The sequence below is a fragment of the Lissotriton vulgaris genome, chromosome 4_1 (assembly GCF_964263255.1).
Source record: "Lissotriton vulgaris chromosome 4_1, aLisVul1.2, whole genome shotgun sequence".
NCBI lineage: Eukaryota > Metazoa > Chordata > Amphibia > Caudata > Salamandridae > Lissotriton > Lissotriton vulgaris.
The window spans coordinates 1,460,224,506-1,460,248,093 of NC_141691.1; the positions used below are offsets into that span (position 1 = coordinate 1,460,224,506).

General features: G+C 43.8%; 1 protein-coding gene across 1 annotated transcript in view; it reads left to right on the forward strand.

The window, feature by feature from the left end:
* Positions 1–23,354, forward strand: part of RNF138 (ring finger protein 138) — a 44,841-nt gene extending 21,487 nt beyond the window's left edge. Inside the window, exons 4-7 of the mRNA XM_086966948.1 lie at positions 10,698–10,813; positions 12,963–13,062; positions 14,624–14,731; positions 22,376–23,354. Coding sequence (XP_086823074.1) covers positions 10,698–10,813; positions 12,963–13,062; positions 14,624–14,731; positions 22,376–22,444 — 393 coding nt within the window. The 3' untranslated portion in view covers positions 22,445–23,354. The remainder of the gene's footprint in view (positions 1–10,697; positions 10,814–12,962; positions 13,063–14,623; positions 14,732–22,375) is intronic.
* The last annotated feature ends 234 nt before the right edge of the window (positions 23,355–23,588 follow it).

A 23,588-nucleotide genomic window follows, 5' to 3' on the forward strand; every position in this document is an offset into this window, starting at 1 on the left:
TGCACTGAGGCAGGGCCGGTTCTAGGATTTGCGAGGCCCTGGGCTAAAAGGGAATGTGCGAGGCCCCTCTAATGTAGATAAGTGGCCCCTTTCAAGGAGACCATTCACAGACACTGTGGGAGGCCCATTGTCCAGCATTTTGGACCCCCCCCACAGTTTTAACTTTCAGCCCACAAGCATTTCTCACACCTTCAGTCCGACAGGTGTGAGAATTGCTTCTGGGCTAAAAGTTAAAACTGTGGGGGGCCAAAATGCTGGACAATGGGCCTCCAACAGTGTCTTTAAATGGGTCTCCTTGTAATTGAAGGGAGTGTTTCCCTCCCTTATGCCTCAAGACACCATCCCTAAGAGGCCCGAGGAGCGGGGCCCCTCCGAAGGTCCTTAATTGCAAGGCGACACCTTTCTTTGAAATGGATCGCCAGGGAAACAGGACACCCCACCAGTGCGTGGCCCCATGATGGTGGGCTGAGTGTGTGGCCCTGGGCAGCGGCCCATGCCTTGCGCCAGCCCTTCACTGAGGGGTAGTTTATGTGGCTGCGTGGGGTGGTCACCGGGTCGGGTGCTTGACGGACACGGTGCTAGACGCTGTCAGTGACTGGGAGAAAGGGACTACATTTATAAACCTGGAGGGAAGTTCTTAGCAAACTCCTAGATCCATACTGCCCTCCATCCGTAACATAACACGAGGCAAAGAAAAACGAAAGCCGTGATCATTCAATCCAGTGCTGTGTGAGTAACTAGAGGGGGAAAGGCGCTCTTTTATTAAGAAGCAGTCACCACAACAATTTCTGTACAACACTACAGGAACACGTTGCACAAAGCTGTTCTCTCTTAAGCAAGATGCGCGGCCCCTTTCTCCCAGTCACTGATAGCATCCAGCACTGTGTCCGTCAAGCACCAGACCTCCCCACAAAGCCACAAACCTTCCTTGCCATCAGCCTTCTGATGTGTTGGAAAACCAAACCTCAATATTTGAATATATCTTCAGCAACTCCAAGCTGGCGAGTGAGTGTTTACAGGGGGCTACAGAAGCTGCAGAGCCAGAGCATAACGTGAACACAATATCTACCACCACAACCGGTCTCCACATTCAAACACACTGAGCAACGGGCGGTGCGCAAAACCCTAGACTGGAATACCAAAACGAAGCCAGGGCGACACGGCTGACTGCAGCCTGCAGCAAGACTCCTCGTCCCCTGCCCTACCCAAATCAGGAGTGCCCCCCGCAATGCGGATCAAGGCCAGCTCGACTGGCGTTTGGCAAATCCTCACACTGTGAAGCTGGTGCAAGATCTATAGCTATTTGTCTGCTAACACTTTATTTTATTGCCAACAAGGAGTCTGTTGCTGAAGCTAGCTTTTGCAAATTGAGGTGGCTTTGGTGTGTGAATCTTTTTTTCCACAGGTGCATGAGAAATAAACCCAGGCTGAATGTAGCCTTTCCCGTTACACCTGAAACAGTTGAATGTTTACATTCGCAGTGCATTGCCAATTCTGCTCCAGGTGAACCTAAGGTTCCCAGCCTCACACACTAGCGGTGGAGGGTGGTGAAACATGGAAACAAAAGTTACATTTGCCCGCCACTATTGCAAGATGGCTGTGTCTGGTCCGACCATGGGACAAACAGTATTGCGGCTGTGAATGGAGCGCCATAACACAACTCAAGCGCTCTGAAAATACACTGACCAGGAAGGTGCTGAACATAACAAAGGGAGGGGGCAGGAGAAATAGTATTATTACATCGGGCCATGCTGACAAATAGGAGCATATGCCTAAAGGAAAACGAGAGCGGCCATGGGCCAGCCAGAGGCAGCAGGGCCCATCCCATGCAAATCAAAGAGTGCCCAAACTATCGTTGAAAGAATTCAAGCATTATGGCACGTGTAACGGGGGCAGTCGCCTCAAAAGTGAGACTACACCCAAAGGCGGGACAAAGAGCAGCTTTCAACCAGTTTAAAAAAAAAAAAATCGCAGTTGATGGGAATAACTGCCTAGGCATCCAGAGTGAACCTGTTTGATTCTCAAGACTCCAGTTACAACATCTTAAATGGTCATGTTGGGACAGCAGGCTGCGCTTCAGCTTTCTCTGTGCAAGGATGAAGTCTGGGAAGGCGGGATTTTTGATCTCCTATCTGATCACTCTAGATCTGAATCCCAATCAGGTCGACTGAATCTTTGTTGCCTGTCATTGAGTAAAAAGCAATCTACTACCAAGTTAATCAAACCAATAATTGGGCACGACTCTGAAGAACCACTTACCACAAATCAGTTTTAAAGATTTATTATAAAGCCAAAGTTAACTGGATATACAAACATCTCAATAAAAGGTTCATCAGGTATACTGGCACTAAAACGAACATAAATTCTCTGAATGATCTTAAGCGACAGAAGAATATTACAAGAACCAGCTCAAAGATCAGCAAATTCACAAGAATGGACACTAGTTGTAATTTAAGTGTCATTTACAGAAAGGAAAGAATCAGGTTAGACTGTCCCTACACTAGACTAAGTGACATCCCTACTTAACAGAATCTTAAGCTAAAAAAAAAAGGTGTCAGCCGTGGTGACTTCCAAAGAAGTTCACTCACTCCTCTTAGTCTTTGGTGAAAATCTGTGCATTGCAGTCATGCCCTCTCTGCCTACCCATCCGCTCTCTAAGGGTCCTCAGGCCATCTGCTCTGCCTCCACCCCAGGGTGCTGTCCCTAATACAAAATCACAATTGCAGTTGAAACGCCCCTCAGAGACGCCCCTCACGTACACCTCTCATGTGGTTTCGATTCTGGTTTCTTCCATAACGATACTCCACTGGGCCTCTTCGTTAGCGTTGACCTTGCTTCCCAGGCTTCTTCTCCGCTCGCGGGTACCCCCCATTACATTCTTGGAACCTCCTCCAGGCCTGTGCCTGTCTCCCCGGACAGAGCTCTATTCATCACTCTCTTGATTGGAACCCCCTCACACCTGCAAACAGATACCCATGAATAGGGCCCCAAATTCCAACCTCCAGTTATCTGCTTTGGGCCATAAAACTTCTACCAAGAATGACAATTTATGCTTAACGAGACTCAATTCTAACTAACACGTGCAGATCAAAGAAGCAACTTTATCTTTCCAGGCCTACTGAATTACTTTGCAAGAGGCCTGCACTCTGTGAACCTTTATTTCTTAAACTAAAACAATTCTTGTTAATACACTCTGATTATATAGAACACTTCTATAAAACATGATTTCTAACACGTAATCAATAATATTCTAAAATAGCAATGGAAGTAATAATCCGTTGAATATGAACTGCAAAAGCATGTTTTCGTTCTTCATACATTCCCATGAGGCCTGCATTTCTACGTTTAGCAGCATTACATTTCTTCGACAATGGTCACATAACATGGAGTCTTGACAGCACTCTAATATTTCTAAACATTACTACATTAGCTTCACACTCTTTAATATGCACTCTACTTTGATTAAACACATGTTGGTATATGTAATTCTTAGGAATTTTCAACACTTCTACGGCTTTAACTATTTCATATATCTAACTAGTAAATATGGTGCACTTATACATTTTTCTCAGTTTTGCGCTCTCTCAAGTCCGTGCTGCTGTGCAAGAAGGGACGATGTAAGTTTAAACCCAAGGTTGGCGGCAGCGTAACTGTTGCATTTGCTGCAGAGCATGCGACAGGGCTCAGCTCTGAAGGAGGCTTTCCTGCCAACGCTGCACCAACTGTTCAGTCACCCAGAGAGCTCAATTTACGGAGCCCCTATGGCTGCAAGCCATCTTGAGGAGCGGATGACAACACCGGCTTTGGCACGTGTTAAAACAAGCATTGGCTGCAAAAGTGAAACTGATGAATGCTGCGAAAGTGATCGCACGGCCTGCTGCAGTATAGAGAGCGGGGGTGGAGTGGAGGCCAAGCAGTGACGCGATCTGTGGTGGGGGAGGGAATTGAAGCACGGAAAGGGAAGCAAAGCCCGCGCACATGCACTCAAGCTTTAGGCCGGCCATGGCAGTATCTGGTAGCACTTTTTTTTACCTCTTACTAAAAGTCGAGCAAGCAGCGCATGCGCTGCGCTAGGCTCGACCTACAAAATGTGACTAGGTGCTAGAGTGCATTGCAGAATGTGTGCGGCCCCATTGGTTGTGCGTGGCTGTAACTGTGTAGGTTTGTATTATGCCCTAGATTGGGGTGTTTTCGATGTCCTGTGTGATGACCAGAGTTGTGACCTTCTGTAGTATACCCTTGCTATTTGGTGGAGTGAAATGGTAGCTGGGAGGTTTATGCTGGTAAGCCGCTGTTATTGGCTGGATGAGTATGGAAATGCAGTGTGTGATTGTGCATGCTAGTCAGCCTGCCCCTATCATGTGCTTGTGAAAGTGCAGCTGCTTATTTTATGAGTTAGAAGAGATCGTAGTGCATGTACATGTGGCACGAGTACATGTGGCACGAGCACATGCCACCCGCGAGTACGTACCATGGCCCTGGTTTTTTCTTAACTTTATTTTCCAGATATGAAACAAATATGTTTTGTAACAAGCACCTTGCTCATAGCATCGTATACAACCATTTTACAAGTTTTACCTGTCGCTCCTGACTGTTCAAGAACAGTTGCAGTTATGACAGTAAGAATAATGCTGTCTCGCGTTACCCCTTATCCAAATCAGGAGGAATCGTCCTCAGCCCGCCCTCAAAAACACATCCCTTATGCACATCTCCTCACATCTGACATGACATTTAGCATAGATACGCAGAAATACAACACTCTGAATATTAGTTCCATCAAGTCCTACAATAGATGTCCAGTCCGATCATCCCACTCCCTCTGGCACAATGCGTTTTCTGCCTGAGAGCTGGAGGCCTGCTTAGTAGCTGCTATATAGTCTCGAAATGGGCCCCATATGTCTCTGGGGCGGGATGTTGACGGCATAAGACTGGCATAGGATTCCGCATTGACATTGCAATAAGCTAAACTGTACAACCAGTCCAGTACTTTGGGATACCATGGCCCTGTAATGCTGAAGGTTCTCGATAGAAACATTTAATTGTAAATAATTGAGCACCTCCGTTTAGGATTTACGATGCTAGAGAGGAATTATTTGTATCCACTTGTGTAGATAAATGGACTTGTCACTACGTTTAACTGGCAGTTTTTTTTATTTGCTCACGAATGTGACCTGGATGAAATTAAGAAACAATGTAGTATTTGTTGCAATTGTTCTTGGTGCTTTAGAGGCTTGTGAACCTTCTTTCTAGAAGTCTGTTGCGCAATGAGCTGCCTAGGGCAGGTCGTAGTTAAACCCGGGTGGCGAACTCTGCTTCGCCAGCAGAGTTTTGCCAACTCTGCGTTCTAGTTCAGGCAAAACTTCAACTCCACGGCAGAGTGGAGTTAGCCCATGCCCAAAAAATAATTTAAAAAAACACTACTTTCTGCTCTGGCGTCTTTCTTGACAGTCGCAAATCCCCGACCTTGTATATTGTGAGATGACTGCTCATGCACAGTCCTCGTAAGATGTACAACTTAGGGGGTTGCAACCGACAAGGAGGGCAGCCCGGAGATGCCAGAGCAGGTAAGTGGCTTTTTAAAAAAAACTGTTTAAGTGTGGGAGGGTGAAGCGGAATTCCACCGAGTTAAAAAAAAAAGAAGTCCTGTCCCCACAAAATGGACTGATTAGCCCCTATAGTTAGTCTGAAGCCAGGGTTTGGGAAGAAAGGGCTTCTGTGGATTTCAAAGACCTTTCTTTGAAATCGCTCTCAATTCAAAGGTACAAGTGAGTATCATTACTGGGGCACTGACCACACCAAACCAGTTCGTTCTGGATATGTAACTGAACTCTGGCAGAAGAAATGCTGTGCTGCATCAAGCACTGACACACTACTGAATTGCTGATCTGGAAGACTTGCTTTTCTGCTATGCTACTCTGTTGCCCTGCTGCTCTATGACTGTGCTGAGGGAGAGATGGACTCTGCCTTGCAGTCAAAGTGATCTCTAAGTGGTTGTTAGCTCAAGTCTCAAGCAACAGGAGGCAAGCCATCAGTCTACCCGGCTCCTGTGCCTGGTTCACTGGAAGTGGCCCCAAAGAAATCCTTATCTCCAGCCTGTGTAGCAGAAATGGTGCTTTAACCCTGTTGCAGGAGTAGAATCGGCACATCGGTCTCAGAACCAGTGCATAGCCTGCAGAGCCCTACGCATAGGAACCGCTCTTCACTGCTGCAGCAGTGTGGAGTGATCAGCGCATCCCCTTGACTGCGTGAAGAAAACCAGCGCATCATACTTCTGAACCAAAGCGGCTTGGCGCGTCTTCTTCGGAACAGATACATTGATTTTCTCCATGCAGTGGTGGTAATGCATCACCATGATGCAGGCTAGACGTTGATGCATCTTGTCAGCACCTGCATCTTGCTGTTGCTACCAGCATCAAGGTTCTCTGTTCACCGGCCCTGCGTGGCTCCTCTCCCTGACCTATGCTCCAGCGCAGTTGGCCTGAATTGTTGACTTTGTCCCGGTCCAGCGTGACCAGATAACCCCCATTGGCGCTTAGTACTTCTAAGCTCTGGAGCTCCTTTTATTCTTTAAAAATTAATATCTCTGCTTCCACTTACTTTTTGTCTCGATTTTATTTATAAACTTATTGTGTATTTTTCTAACCTGGTGTCGCTTTATTTCTTGTGTGGTGTTTCCATTGTGTTACTGTTTGTTGCACAAATACTTTACACATTGCCTCTTTAGATAAGCCTGACTGCTTTGTGCCAAGCTACCAGAGGGTGAACACAGGTTATCTTAGAGTGTGTATCTGACTTACCCTGCCTAGGATTGTGGTTCTTGTTTGGACAGGGTGCATATCTCTGCCAACCAGAAATCCAATTTCTGACTAGGGGTTTCAATACACCCTCCTCACCCCTCTCATCCTCAGTGTTGTTCGTTAATCCCAGTGAGAATGAAATGCACCTCAATGTGTTGCATCCTTATGGTGTTGGGAGGTTGCTAAAGGGAACCAATCCAGGAATACCACACTATCCAAATCCTGTTTCTATTTGTGAAAGAGTGAGGCCAACGATGATCATATGCTATAACTGGGTGCAAAGTAAGAGTTCCAAGTGCCCTTTGTGGTACCCTGGTGGGTGACTGGGATTCCACTAATCTAGATGGGAATCTGACCTCTGGTGCATCCTCTTAGCACAAGGGTCTCCAACCAGTAGATCTTTAGCATGCCTAGTGCATGACGAGTCCTATCAATGAATCGACAAATGCACAGGACAATCTCAGTACAACTTGCCAGCCTTATGTATATTTGCCTCCAGTTCTGCATGGGGGACATTGATGGGTTATGGAATGGTTCTTGGATCGCCCTGCCCTATGGGTTTCAATGTATGCAAGGCCACCCCGTGTGTGGCAATATATGCAAGCACACGTGACCCATGTGTAGGTAAACAGCCCAGCAAAATCAATCAACCTGCCAGGATGATGGCTACTGAGAAATACAACATTAGTTATACCACCATTCTGTTCTAGCATCTGGTCTGTGCTAGCAAACCATAGGCCTATGTTATGGCAGTGCACCCCATCCCTCCACCCAATTTAGTGCTACATGTCCTTGGGAAGTTGAGTGGATTGGAAATACCAGGGTCACCAGTTGCTAACCACCTAGCACCTTTAGCCTTGCTCTTCCGATCTTCACCACCATCACTTCTCAAATAACCCTTTTCAGAATAGGAAGTCTGGCCAAGGGCTTTAGTGATGTGTGCCAGCAGACCCCCTTCCCATACATTGAAGGTCAGGGTGCTGGCCAAACTAGGTACTTCAGCCTCTTGTCTCCAGTCTTTCCTGGTATGGCAAGGGCCAGATTCAGAGTAAAGTGCTGGAGAATTCTGGAGCCTGCTGATTTTGAGTTCCACTAAAGTAAGCAATGGAGTAGGGAAGATCTGCAGAAAGATGGAACTCTAATGAAGGCAAGGCTCCCTACCACAGACCTACACCACTGTCTTGTCAGGGACACTCCCTAAATTTGAAAACCCAAGCAAATGTTAGTCATGCCCACGCCTAATTACAAAAAAACCTGACTCCTTGTTAGATACTCGCTTGTAGTGTCACTGAGCAGGATTTGCTCTTATAGTTCTAAGCAAATAATTGTACATAGATGTTAGATTTGGGGGTCTCTAGTTGGCACACGTAGGTACTTGCGACAGATGGGGACCCTTGCCTCTAGTCGGGTTAAGGGGTTATACTCCTAAAATAACCCCTGCTCACCCCCTTGTTAGCTTGGCATGGGCAGACCGGCTTATCTCCGAGGCAGTGTGTAAAGCATTTGTGACAACATACAGTAACCCAGTGATAACACTACAGATGGACACCACATAGTTGTATATTAAAAATAAGTATTCTTTAAATAGACTTAACACAAGACCACAAACGACAAATATCCACAATACTAAACTTAAATTGGTAGTTTTAACTTGGTTCCGTTCAGTTCTTAAGATGCGACACTGTACGTCAATGTACCTTTCGATGCGGGACCCTTCCACAACCAGCAATATTGCAGCAATGGATATGCGCCAAAGTTCCGGTGCAAAGAAATGACGTGAAGACCTTCCAGATGCGGCACGAATCTCCGATGATGCGAGAAGTCTCGGTTCGATGCATCAACTGCAGCGGCGACACCCTGTTCAGCGATGCGACGGCAACAGCCTCGGCTGCGGCACTCTTCTCCGACGTTGCGTGAGGCTTCCTCACAATGCTACCACTACAGCGGCGACACCCAAGATGCGACGGCAGCAGCTTCAGCGGTGCGCTTCTCTGTGGATGTGAAGCGCTTTTCTTGATGTGGTGCAATACGACCGCTACAGCAGCGACATCCAAGATGCAGTAGCAGCGTCGGCGACTCACTTCTCTTTCGTTGCGAGACCCTTTTCCTGATGCGGTGCAATACGACCGCTACAGCGCCGACATTCACGATGCGACGACGGCAACGCGCTTCTTCCTCGTTGAGTCGTGCTTCCAGCTCCTTGTGACACGCAGTCCCTCAGAAGGCCCCAAAACAGCAGCAGGCACTTCTAAAGAACTTTGGGAAGCTGGGGTTTGAGGTCTGTTGTCCCTGAGACTTCAGCAGAAGGCAAGCTATGTTCCAAGTCCTTGGAGATCCTCCTCAAGTTGAAAGTAAAGCATTCAAAGCTCTTTCTCCTTTCTTTGGCAGTCAGGCAACCACTGCAGGCCAATCCCCCAAAGCAGCACTTCCGCTTAGGGATAGTCTCTCCTCAGTTTCTTCAGGTTCCTCTCCTCCGCAAAGGTTTCTTCTTGTAGTCCAAAAGTGATCTAATTTCTTGGGATCAGGGTCCCGTCCAAACCAGTTCTGGAGCACCCAGTTTACATGACTCCTTCTTTCCTTTCACAGTGCAGGGCAGGAACATCTGATGCCACACAGGAGGTGGAGCCAGCATTGGGGAAGGCAGGCACAGCCCTATTCAGGTCCCAGGTGCAACTCTCATCCCCCCCCCATATATACATGCAGATCTCTCTAGTCAGCCCTGTGCTGACTCGCCCTATCTCCTGGAATCCCCCAGCCTCTGTCACTCAAACTCCAGACAAGGAATACACAACCTAGTAGAGGCAGGCTTGGAAGGTTAGACAAAGTACCTGCTTTCTAAAAGAGGTATTTTCAAACACAAATGTTAAAACCAATCTTCACTAAAAGATGTATTTTATCATTCTGAGTTCAGGCATGCTAAACTCTAATTTCTACCATGTTCCCTGAGTCAGTTAGGATTGTAAGATGTAATAATCGAACTGCCCATTCCGGCCTATGGAGAAGGGGTAGCCTTGCAATAGTGAAAAACGAAAATGACTGTCATTCACTATTAGGACATGCCACACACACCATGGCACATCCTACCTTATACTTACAATGCACCCTGCCCTTGCGCCTACCATAGGGGTGTCTTGATTTGAAGAAAAGGGAAGGTTTAGGGACTGGACTGGCAAGTGGGTACACTTGCCCAGTCAGCATGAGAGTACCTGACTGTACACAGGCTCTGCAATTGCAGGCCTTGGATACATTTGACAAGGTTGCTTCTGTGGGTGGCACAACCAGTGTTGCAAGCCCACCAGCAGCATTTGGTTTTTCAAGCCCTGGGCACACTCAGTGCATTGTACTAGGGTCTGACAAGTAAACCAAATAAGCCAATCATGGAATCACTGATTAATACATTAATTTACAGTAGGGGGCACTTGCACTGTGGCACTGGACAGCAGTGGCACAGTGCCCAAAACATCTAACACCAGCAAAAAAACATAAGGCAACCGGACAAATGGAAGGGAGACTCGCGCCAATGGTGCTAGGTGTAACAATAGATATTACTGCCTACAACTAAAGATTGTATGCTCCAACATTTTGCGCCACTGGGGTCCCTTTTGGGGGTGTAGTAGTACAGTTTTATGTCATTGTTCTAGTGATACTGTGAAATAACACATAATGAACAAAGATGTATCTGACCAGAAAAACCTATCTTTATAACCACAATTTAAATCCTCAGAGTTCATGTTTTGTTTGGTGGAGGTGAGCAAGGACATTTTTAGCATATGGTTCCTTTTTAAGAGCTTCTGGTACTAAATACTGTTTTGGAAGACCACCAAAGTAGAAAGCAGTAGAGGAAATTGGCTTTGATGTCCACCACATACTTTTGATATATTTCGGAATTTCCATTTGCAGGTGAAGTATTACCGAATGAGGCAGCATTACCGGACATGCTGGAAATACCAGGAGGAATACGGTTCTCCTACAAAGCTGACGCAAGCTCACTCACGCAACCCTTCATCAGGCAGCAGGTAAGAACCCTTTGCAAGTAACTTAAATAGTATGACCCAGTTTTTTTTTCTTTTTCTTTTAAGTTGTTCATGCTGATAGTCCAGTTGTGTCATAAAAAAGAGTATGTTCTCTGTACAACACATTACCAAACACAACAAAGAAATTCCACATCTCATTTATTTAAAATTGACAGTAATAGTGGTAATCATGACATGATCTTTGAAATAACTACTTAATCAAAGGATGATATGTTTTGCCCACATTGCTCTGCTGCATGATCTAAGATTACCCCCACTCTCTGAGCTTGGTTGACAGAGGGCCATTTGTCTCTTGTTCTCTAGTGGTATAAATGATAGACACAGTGAAGACTCCGTAGAAGCAATACCAGTTCTCATCACGTGGAACAGCACATTTGAGCTACCTAGCCTGAAGTAAATACATGCTATGGAGACCAAAATCTTTGCGATCAATCAGGAGTTTGTAAAGCACGACTACTCGCCTATCAGGGTCTCAAGGTGCTTAAAGGGGGAGGGGGTGGACTGCTGATCCATCTGGGCGTGGAGGTTGTTGAAGAGCTAGGTCTTGAGATCCTTCATGAATTGGGTCAGTGACTGGGATCTAGGTAAGAGCAGGATCTTCCTCTGGTTCTGGTCTTGTGAATCTGTGGGACGGTGGCCTAGGCAAGTTGAGTGGAAAGGAGGTGTCTGGCAAGTGCATGGAATGAGATGAGGTGGTTCAGATCTGCTGGTCCTGCATTGTGGAGAGCTTTGTAGGTGTTGGTGATTCTCTTGTTGACCGGGAGTCTGTGGAGTTGTCGGAGGTGGTGAGTTATGTGGCTCCTGCGGGGGATGTAGACCAGTCTGGCTGCAGCATTTTGAACGTTCTATAATTTCCTGAGCTGTTTCTGGGTGATGCCGGTGTAGAATATGTTGCCGTAGTCTAGTCTGCTGGTGATGAGTGCATGGGTGGTCGTCTTTTTGGATTCTTTGGGGATCCATCTCAATGTCTTGCAAAGCAGGAGGAGCGTATGGAAGGAGGATGAGGATACAGCGTTGATCTGGCTGTTCATTTCAGTGAAGAGTCCAGTATGATGCTGAGGTTGCAAGCACAGTCTGTGGGGGTGTGGGTGGGTGGGTTCCCAGTGTGGCGGGCCACCAGTAGTCGTCCTAGATTGAGGGGCGGGTCCCAGGATGAATACTTCGGTCTTGTCTGATTTGAGCTTGAGGCAGCTATCCTTCATCCCGCTGTGAAAGTTGATTCTGGTGCCTGTGGGCTTGTTGGAGAGGATCAGCTGGGTGTAGTCAGCGTAGCACATGGTTCCTGGCAAAGGCCGAGAGGAGGGTCTTGTATATGTTGAAGAGGGTGGGGCTCAGGGGCACTCCGCAGCTGATCTCTGTAGGTTCTGGGATGAACGAAGGAAGTCCGCTTTGCTGTGTTCGGCTGGTAAGGAAGGCGTGAATCCAGTCCAGAGCCTTGTCGCAGATGCTGGCATTTTGGAGTCTTGTAATTAGGGTGCAGTGGGAAACTATCACTAGCTACAAACACCTATCCCTAAGATCTGCTCTTCTGGGATTCTTGAATAGGGATTCTGCTGTCTGAATGGTGCTTCAGAGTGGTGATCATCGTTGGACAGTGGGTAGATAGTTGTGAATCCGTGTAGGTGGGATGCTGGGATTGTAACAGGCTTCCATCCTACTTAAGTGCTTTCAGAGCAAAATTGAATTTCGTCAGGAGGTCACTAAATATTGCACCACCTGTTGCCCCTGCCCGCGCTGCGAATGTCAGTGCTAACACAACTATGAACAATCACACTCTTACAAGTGTGACTATTCAGACCATTCCAGGCCCCCAATGTTATGAGAATGGCTAGGGTGGCATGTATTAGACATTTTTTGTGAATATTAAATTAATAAACTGTTTTGCTCTCCTCTATATTTGACCTACTGCGCCACCATGTGTTAGACTGTCATAAGTGCTGTTGACCATTTATCCCAGTGACAACCACCGACTCAAATTAAGCACTGTGCTTGGTGTGTTTATTAATGCTCGGTACAAACTTAATGTGGTAAAAATTGTCTTATTTGTTTATTCATTCGCGATTTTAACCAGTGTTAGTCCACAGTCTTATGTTTGAATTCAGCTCTAACCTGCTCTCTTCACTTTTAACAGTCAGTTGTTTGAATGCCCCGTGTGCATGCGACGCAATTTGGACAGGAAAGGTTTTGTGGCTCATTTCAACCGAGAACACAGTTACGAAGCAGCTACATTGGTAATCTCACTTGTACTTTTATTTGTTATTTTACTTTTTCATTTGTCCCGGACGGGTTTCAAGAGAAACCAATTGACGTCACTTATAATTCTTCACTCCCTTCGCATGTATACGTGTAATAAAATTGCTATACTGTGTGCAAAAAACAATCTATTAGTGTTTTGAACATTATTTTTGTGGTGATAAAAACCGAAATACTTATTTGAATCGTGCTATTGTTTCTCATATTAACTGTAAAATAGCTAGAGAGGGTACCCCTCGGAAAAACTATCCAACCATTATTTTCAGAGTTTTCGCACATTTAAGACCATTTCTCAAAATCCATTTTGTTGGTTGGACCAAAGATAGCAAACTAGTAAAAAAAAAGAAAGTATGAAAGGTTTGACAAATATACATAAAATATAAGCGGTAATGTACATACAATTTGATATTGGAAGGTAATATGCATGGTGTTCAACATCAGCACTGAAGTATACATATTGTTCAATTACAAAATTAACTCACTTTACTCAAAAGAATTGAGTGAGGGTAATGTTCCAGGTAATTCCAGTTTACGCCGAACAATATGTGTTTTGGTCCCTTAAACACAATTGGAGAGCATTCAGCAATGGCAAACCTATAGCAAGTGCATTGCAAAGCTGCTGAACCTCAATGAAGATATGTGAAGATCTACTTTTAGTCAAGAAGAGAAAAAATATAGAAAAATTGTTTTGTTCCGCTAGTGAACATGAAAACCATCATATTGACTTTTCGATATGTAACCAATGTGCCAGTTGATAATCTGGACCCTTTGTAATGAAGCATCTATGGCTGGGCCTGTAGGCGTGAAAACCATGTTTACCAGCATAAGCACGGACTAGAACAAATCCACATTAACTCAAAGCGCATGGTCTAAAATGTTATTTACATTACAAAAAAAGCATCCTAAGGTGGCCGGAAGGCAATCTGAATGTTCTATAAAAACAACTTTGATGGTTAGGTTAGCATAATTCGATAAACCTGTAGAATTTTATTTTGTTACAAAGACTTTCAGACTTTACTGGAAGACCATAAACTGGCACCATCCTAGAAAACACACTTGAAGATCATGTTGGATGTATACTTTTTTTGGAGATCCACTCCAGCAATGATGGTGAAGGGATTTGTCCTCACTGCTTGAGTGGCCAACCTGGAAACCAGGCTCGAGTCCCAATTTTGGCTCGACATCCTGCGGTTGTAGGCAAATCACTTATTTTTCCCGTGCCTTTACACAAGGTCAGATTTATTATTTTCTTTTTTTACATTTTTTTTATGTCATGTGGTGCTCATGTAAAGTGCTCAGGTGTCTTTAGGCCAATTTCGGGCGGTTTAAAACGGCAAAAAAGAGCGAAAACCATGAAGGTTATTGTTCCCTGTGTATATAAAATATATTTAAAAAATAGACTATTGGCCTGTGTACCACAAAGAATGTCAATGAAAACACTTATGAGTTTTCTCCCAAAAATATTTCACAAATTGTGTAAATTGCATTAAAAGTAATTTATATTCCTACACAGCTCTGATCTCTAACCTGTCAATTTAGGTATGTCCCATTTGTGCTTCTATGCCTTGGACAGAACAGAATGTAGAAAAGAGAAATCTTCTGGACCATCTAAACAGAAGACACCGTTTTGACTATGATGACTTTATGGTAAATAGGTTTTTATTTCTTTCACTGTTTGTATTATCTGTCAATGTCCATGCTAGCCCCGGGACACCCCATCTGGGGTAGCTGTGCGCTTTACAAGTTTCTTTATTATTATTATTATTACTTGCTAGAGTATCACGAAGTGCTAACTACAGAATGAATCACAGCAGGTTTTGTGACTCTGACGTTGAAAATACAGCCCTTTAGAAGATTGGAATATTGGGAGCTTCATTTTAAGACAATGGAGTGGCTCAGGGCTTATAATGGCTGGTATAAGTCCTCTGCTCCAACATTCCAGTGTTTCTTTCTGTTCCTTTTTTTAATTTGGAAAATGATATCCTCTGTGAGTAGCATGTCGTAATATCCTCATAGCCCTTCTGCCTCGTTATGGGCCTTCAACTCTGGTTTTAGGATCTTTACCAACCAGTATAGCCCTCAGCAGCGGACTACAAGGCTATATTAAAAGCTCACGTGCCTTTCTAATCCCATTTCTAACTATGCGATAAGGCCTCATCTCAGATTGTTCTTGTAAGAGCAACTTCTGGGCATATAGCCTTCTCGACTATTCCCCCCCCCCTACTACAACCCTCCTCGAATGTGTTTCCATAATCTGTTTTCATAAACCCTTCTTTGTCATCAGTCCGACCTCTGAAACTGGACAAATGTACACTGCCCCATGAATAAGACAAATATTTTCCATCATAAACAGCCTCATGTTTTTATCTTTAAATCTGTTCTCATTTCTGCCCTATGCTCTTAGTATTCCTAGCTATTCTAATCTCCGCATTAAAGCGATGGGACTTGGATTCAAAACTGACACCCTTATGAGTGTTGGAAAACTTAACTTTTTCCCTTTTTACTCCAAAGTGCCCGGAGGCAATGGATTTTTATCTCTGCATGATTATTAACTTTGGAGAGGTGGGTGGCAGATTTATAGGGAAGCGGCGCACCAAGGAAAGTTCACAAAATAAGTTAGAATTGTTCTAACAATTGCGGTGCTAATGAGATGGGTAGAATCGCCCTACATGTGTTCTGAACCAACATAACCAAGTGAACGATATTCCCCAGCACAGACATATTACTTAGTATGAAAAATAGTCCAGAATGAACAGTAGTCTTCTTTTTGTACTTTATTGTTCCTGCATTCAATTGTGTTACGACTTGACCTTACAAAGCCAACACATGTTTTGGCGCTCAGCTGGGAATTTTGCCCCGCGACTTCCTCAGGGCTAAATCTTCTTCCAATGTTCCTTCTATCCGGTTTTACTTCTATCCCATGATATCCAATTGTAATAAGATTATTAATAACAAAATATTAATGATTCAGGTACCAAAAATAGTCAGGTGTAATGCCCAGGTCTAGACGATAAGGGTTTCCACAAGTATAGGGAATCCTCCTCCTCCGTGCCAGTTCAGAGTACGCTGTGAGCTATTATGGAAACTGATGTACCGGAATGGGTACAGAGGAGGAGGTTTCCCCATACTTTAGGAAACCCTTATTGTCTAAACTTGGACAGCAAAAACTTCAGCTAAGGAGACCGCAATGGGCTGTCAATAGAGCTTTATAGGAGGAGATCTGGGCGAAACTGCACACCAATATCTAGCCGACAACAATGTTTTGGGGAACAATAAACTGCTTTATTTGACCCACACATGAGGGCATTTCATCCCAAATCTCAGACTGGGCAAGATATCTTGGAGACTACTTCTACCAAGACAGCACCCTACAGGCCACAGGATCAAAAACCAGAATATATACAGGAGGAGCCTCCCCAGATAGATGCACCGGGAGTAAGGCAGCTCCTCGGAACGTCCAGCAGAAGGGGGAAATACGCAAATGTCTGTATCCTCAAGTCGCAACATCATGGCAATCAAATGGCAAATAGGAAAGGGAAGGAGACAAGGGGCCTGAACCCAAATGGAATTCCACCAGTTTTGTTTAAACAAGATGCAGAACTCTGGGCCAAGGCTCTTGAACCTTTCTTCACTGAAATAAGGCAAATTGGCGCACGCACACCCTCCTGTGGGGACTCTATAATCGCCCTAATTTTCAAGTCCTTGCCAAAAAACTAACGCTTAGTAGCTCTCCTAGACAATGAGGCAAAATTCTTCGCAGGAACATTCCTAGAGGAGCTTCAGTCCTTGGCCAAAGAAGTCAATCATTCCCCTTAATCAGACCAGCTTTGCAAAGTCTGTCGAATCAACAACCTACATCTTGACCCTGGCATTGGTGATCGACAAGGCGGAATCAACAAAAATGCCATTACACTTATGATTTTCATGGTCAAAAGCATCCTTATAGTCAATAAAACATAACAGGCTCTGGGGCAGACTGGTGAATTGGGGGTATACCTCAGACTTTGCTGAACTTGATAATCAACCTTCACACAGATACATGGGTTCAGATAAAGCTGGACGATGGATCCTTTGTCGAGATGCATACCAACCAAGAAGGGACTTAAACAGGGATGTGTACTGGTCCCGACCCTGTTTAACCTATTCTTAGCAGACCGTATGACGGTACTGAATGTCTGTAACTCGCATGCTCCAAGATTAGGAGGTTTAGCACTAGCATGTCTTCTTTATGCGGATGACCTAGTCCTGTTCAGACACACACAGGTGGGCCTACAGCACCTTCTTACCACCACACAGGAATTCTCCGAAGCTAGTGGCCTCAGCATCAACCTGCAGAAAACCTGGACAATGACTATCGGGAAAAACTCAAAGAATTCACCACCCTGAGTCTGGGGCAGCACACACATTGCATCTGCATCGGAATACAAATATCTATGCGTGGTTATAGACCAGGGTGGCCACTTTGTTGCCCAGAAGAACTCTATCAGAAGAAAGGGCCTTGCCCTGTCAGTCTCACTAAGGAATCTCAACTTTAAATTGAGTAGTTCATCGCTACTTCAACCTAGCTCAAGTTGTAGGCGCCAAGCTTTTACCAACAATAGCCTATAGTAGTGAACTGCAGAGGGGTAGAGATTCATAAAGTCATGGACAGCACAAATATAACCACGTATAGGATTATCTTTGGCCTGCCCAAATATACCTTGCCAGCCCAGATCAGGCTGGAGTTTTCCCTACAAAAACAGATCCTGGCAAGACCAGGAGTGTATATCATTACTTGGGATAAAGTACGGCGATCTGTACCAGGATCTCTTAACCATGATCTGTGGTTAGAAATTCAACAGCAAGTTTCATCACCTGCCTCATTTTACCTCAAAAATTGCCTGATTAACAAAGGGCTATCCAAGGTCTGGGAAACACCTACCAACAACTCAACATTTAAAAAACTTGTATGGAAAACGGTCAAACTTCTATCACGGACAAAGCTTCCCTATCAAAGAGGGTCCATTGCTGGATGACCCTGAGCACTTCTATAGCCCCTGTCCCTCAAAAATACTTTGACTTGGGGTATGCAAAAACTATCAAAATCCAATTTTTTTAAGTATCAACTAGGCCTGTTACTTTGCATACAGCACCTCTCACACTGGCTTAAGACTCAATCGGGCTCCTCTTGCTACTTATGCGGCACAGCACCAGAGGACCTGCTACACCTCTTATGTACATGCAAAGATCTCCTGAAGGAACGGAAACAACTATTGAAACCTCACTTCAATCAACAAGGGATCCGCACTCGGAGGCAAGCTGTGCTGGCCTGATTCGCACCAAAAGACCCACCGCTGAACTGCTGCTTGGTAAACTTCTTGAGACTGGTGGCAAAAAAAATGCTGGAACACTGATGAAGGGTCATCTAGTCTGAACAATCGAGCAAACCTAAAGCTCTCCTGAGGATAGCATTGGACTTTGTCTCGTTACCCCTTATGCAGTGTCCAGATAGTACAACAACACCAGACAAAATGGCCACACCCCTAAAAGATGCATAGAAAATAAGTTCAAAAACACAAGCCGAAATTAAATTGAACAACCTATTTCAACTATTCCTTTATTCTTTAATATAACTTTTACAAAATGTTAACGATGTGTATTAGTGCAATGGTTTTAAGTAACTATGCCAATAAAATAAAAACTGAAACTCCATATAGATTGTAATTATTACCCCCTCAAGATGCCAACAAGGGGTAAACACTCCTAAAAAAAAAAGTAGTGCTTTAGCCTGACTTCCTTTTAAAAGCAGCCCTGTGTTGCAGAACTGCTTTTAAATATAAATTGTGACCAAATTCGACTTTGGATAAACTTCAATATTTTGGCATATTGGGTACCCTCAGGGTCTCCCCTAAGACACTTCTAAAAGCAGATTTATATGCCCTGGGATAGAGAAATTACCCATTTCTCTTCCCTCATTGTAGTAAAGTACTTCCTAAAATAGACTCTTGTGCTAGGAGCACTGTGGAGTGAGGAGCCACATTATCTATGCATGTTCATGAGCCCCTGAAGTGCCGGGGGGGGGGGGGGGGAAGAGAGGTTGTGTTTAGGCAGGGTCCTTATAAAAGCAGTGTTATAGGCCCTTCTGTTGCAGAAATTGAACATTTCATTTTCCCCATTGTAGCTCCCTAGCCACATAGGTTAACATCGCAATAGTTTATGAATTCATAACTACTGTAAGGGACAACTGAAAAATATAATTCAGGGACTTGGGAGAATGGTATTGATACATCAAAACATATGGTGTTGAATGTATCCTAAAATGTACAGAAAAGTTATAAGACATTCTGTAAGTCAAAATTCAGCCTTCCAGTGGTCTGCCCAGATTGGTCAGCGCAAAGTGGATTAGCCAGGCTGTTTTGATGAAGTGATAAGTGGCCCCCAAAGAGAGAATAGATCTCTTGTAAGAGGGCTCTGCTCCACAGAAATGCTAGAGCAGGTGGGAGGGCGTTTTAAAGCACTAGCTTCAAAGGTAGACTGGAACAGGCAGAGACCGCTAGGTCCATTTACCCCCTTCCACTGTGAACCCAGCCAGATGGTAGGCTTAAGGAAGGAAATTGCAGATCGGCGGGAGGGGAGCTATGGAAATGAGCCATACTGGAGGTTGATTTAGCTAGCTCTTGCTTCTCTTCTGAGACATCGGCCATATTGAATTTTGGAAGAATAGTGCATTTTGGGAGGCCATTGTGCCAAACTTTGGAGGAAATGGTCATGCTCTGGGGTGTTGGCCTGCCCCTCACAAGGAGTGCCCTCCTGCTTGACCACAGAGAGTACTGAGTAAGTGTCTCTGAGGGGCAGAGCCTTTCAGGGCTGCTGCTTGAAACTAGGAAGGCTTGCCAAGCTGGAAACTAGGTTTGCATTATCAGGCCCTGTATTCTGACTATCTGCACCTGCTGCATTACATGGAACTACAGTCCTTGGGATGTACCTTGCTTCAAAGGGATTAAAGAGTTGATGCCCTGCAAGTTACCGGTTAACTGAGCTCACCTGCCTCAACTCTACCAAGAGCCCCCCCGCTTGGAGTGTATCCGGTGGACTTTTAAGGGTGTTGTCCAGGTGCATTGTGTGAATTGTGGTCCCAACCTTTCAAGGACCATCTTGGAGATTCCAGTCTCTTTGATTGTGTTTTGGGCTCTTTGGACCCTCGTAACTTCAGGAAGAAGTTTCAGAAGTTTAGGAAAGTTTGATCTTTTATGAAAAAGCTCCAGAGGGTGACCGAACTCTCACAGAAAAGCAATCCGGAGAACCCTCCAGGAATCTGGCCTGTTGGCGGAGGCTGTATAACGTCTGGTGAGAAATACTCCAGAAAAGTTTCTAAGTGTCAAGTTTAAAATCTTGACGGGTGCCTCCCGCTTAGTGTATCCAACCAGGGCTCTTTTGCATCAGCCTCAAACTTTGACTTTGTCACGGTCCGTGGCAACCAAATGTCCAGAAGGGGCGCTATTGGTTTCTAAGCACTAGAAAGTGTTTAATCTTCAGAAATTCATATCTCTGGTTCCCTTAATTGGGTTTTTGTCATTTTGGTGTAATTTTAAAAATCATCCTATTTCCTATTTATTTAAATTGATGTTGGATTTTAGTGTGTCTTAATTATTCACTGAATTGGTGTTTTTTAAATGCTTTATATACCTTTCACCTAAGTTAAGCCTGCCTGCTCGCAACAAAGTTAACCAGGATTAGGCATGGGAATAATTTATTGAGACTTGTACTGAACGTTCGACCGCCTTAGTTGCCGTATTGTCAGTGGTAAGTATACATTTACTAATAAGGAACTTTCCAACATAGACACTCAATTTTCTTCCTAGTTCAAAAAGTCGTAAGGGGACATAAATCCTTTGCTGGATTCCAATACAGTAAGTAGTTTAAGATTTTACTCTAGATGGTGATCATGCAGGTAAAAATCCTGTGCGTTTGGTGAAGCCATCTTTGAACTTTTCTAAAAAATGTTTAAGCAAAACAAAATCCATTCAAGGATGGCAGTCATCTGAGATGCCAATCAGGGGGGCTTAAAAACAGCATTGGCGAAGTCAATAGTTTTCAATGTGCAACATATTGATTTGGCCAATGCTTGTTTTGCATGCTTAACATGAAATGGGATGTTTATATGAAATGCAGAAGGTTCTGGTAAAAGTGCCTAGAGGCCGAACCATTAACTGAAGTGGAGTTTAAAGAAATAGTCTTTGCTTTCAGCAGATGTGCACCATGTGTTTTCTGGCACTTCTCACACTGTTACCACTATGAGTTGACTGCCAAGTCTTGTTGCATTTGTATATGATTTAAACACTCACTTGATTTAGAATCTGCTTTTAGTGCTTTGATAATTACAACAGTGTTGAAATAGTTTTAGATAAACGTGCATAAACGCAGCTAATGTTCTAAAGTTTTCCTATGCTTACATTTTTCGTTCTCTGAATTTTTGTTTATTTACTTTTAATTCAAATCAATGGCCATAGGTTGAGAGATGTACAGACAAGCCTCTCTGAAATGCAAAATTGCTGGCATAATTAATAGCATTTCTCGCCACGTTTGATTTAAAAATGAACAAAAATAGTATCCGGTCTGGGAAAGGTGAAATCAAGTCTACTCAAAGATGTTTTAACACGATCATTAAGCACCAATAAATAATGCCACAGAAATAATGAATTGTGAGCATATTTGCTAATACAATGTATATTAATTTTAGAATGAAAACCCGTTTGACCATAGTGCAGCACCCTGATTTAAAATTTTTCTTTTATGATCAGTTTTCACAATAGAGTGAAGCAGTATGATACAATTTGATAAACACCCCAGTGGTGATCTGTCATCGAACAGGTTGATGCATGCCAGGGCACTGAAATGTGACCATCTCAGGGGTAATTGAGTTCACAAAATACATTTTCGTCTTTGGAGGGTAATGCTTACTCTCAGGATCTTTCTCTTTTTCAACAGTGGAGGATTTCCAATTTTTGCGAATATAATTTTGGTGAATCTATTCTGAAATATAAAACTATATCAAATGCTGCATTATAGTAATGTTGTAAGAATCGTGTAATTGGGGAACTTTAGTAGATTGAAATGCCAGTCTTATCGAACGTCTATCTCCTGTGCACCTTTGTGTGCTGAATTACGTGTGGTGCTCCCACACTTGGATGATTATAGGTGAAATTGAGCTGTATGGCGACATTTGTTCTTGAAATACATTAGCGCTTGGCAGCCATGTTGATGTATTGGTGAACAGCTGTATAAAACAATTATTTTGTTTTCCCCTTTTAGAGTCCCTTTCTGGATGAAGTTACCCAGTTTGAAGCTGCCTTGGCAGAGTCCTACTTGACCAACTTCTGAAATTGAATATTATCCTTCGGCTTTCCGATTATCAGTAAAAGCTGGGAATAAAGGGAATCTACTTAGATGGTGAGAAGGAAAGCATAGGAACTTTACGAACAAACTTCTAACCACTTCAGGGGGCGCAAGAAGTTTGGGTTAAATGTATTGCAATTTGTTTTAAATATCCCGTGATGCACCAATAAACCTTGGTTACAATTAGTTTTAATGTACATGCTGTCCAGAATATCTGCAGACACAAACTCCATATAGCTGACATGTCCCCATTTTAGATAAGACAGCCATTTTCCTAGCCCATAATCCAGTGTAACTTAATCGCATCATAACTAAGATTTTTAACCATTAGGCTTGCCGTACAACAGTCTGTTTGGAATCCCACCTGGGGAGCAGTCCTAGCGAGTCCGGGCCTGATGAATAAATGGGTTTGACTGGGAATTCTTGGACATTAGAAACCTTTTGCCATTATTCAGTGGGTTCATGGCTTATTCTTTTTTTACCCTTGTGATATGCAATTACTTTTCCTTTTAATGTTCTGGGGGAAAAAATCTTTTTAATGCCCAAGTGTACTGTGCACTATGAACATCGAAAAGAAAAAAAAACAGCGGGATGTCATGTGATAAGGTTGTTCCTGGAAAGCCGGTGTCACTTTGAGTGGGGCGAAGCCAAAGAATTAATTTAACTTTTTATTTATTTTTATTTTGTCTTTTGTCAATTAGGTGTGTAGGAAAAGTAGCTTTGTTTTAGAGTATTGTTTGAAACAAGTTGTGGGTACTGGGCTCTTGAACAGCACTTGGATATGGTTTGTCCTCTTAACCTCACACCAAGTTATTTATCAATGTGTTAAGTTTGTCTCAGATTGTTTAATCTTAATTGTGGATTATTGCTTAATAAAGGTTTAATTTATTACTACAACCGACCCTTCCTTAATCGACGAGGGAGTATACTGATGTTCAGCACACACCTGTGGATTTGTAAGGCCTTTATGCCTACTTTTAACATTTGTTGCACACATTTATCCCCTTAAGTAGCATAACAATATGCGTAATCCAGTAACACAAATGTCTCCTCCCCGTGGATGCTAGTTTAGATATGTAATAGTTGCCTCACCACCTTTCTACCTGTTTCAAGTCTAGCATTTGTAGAA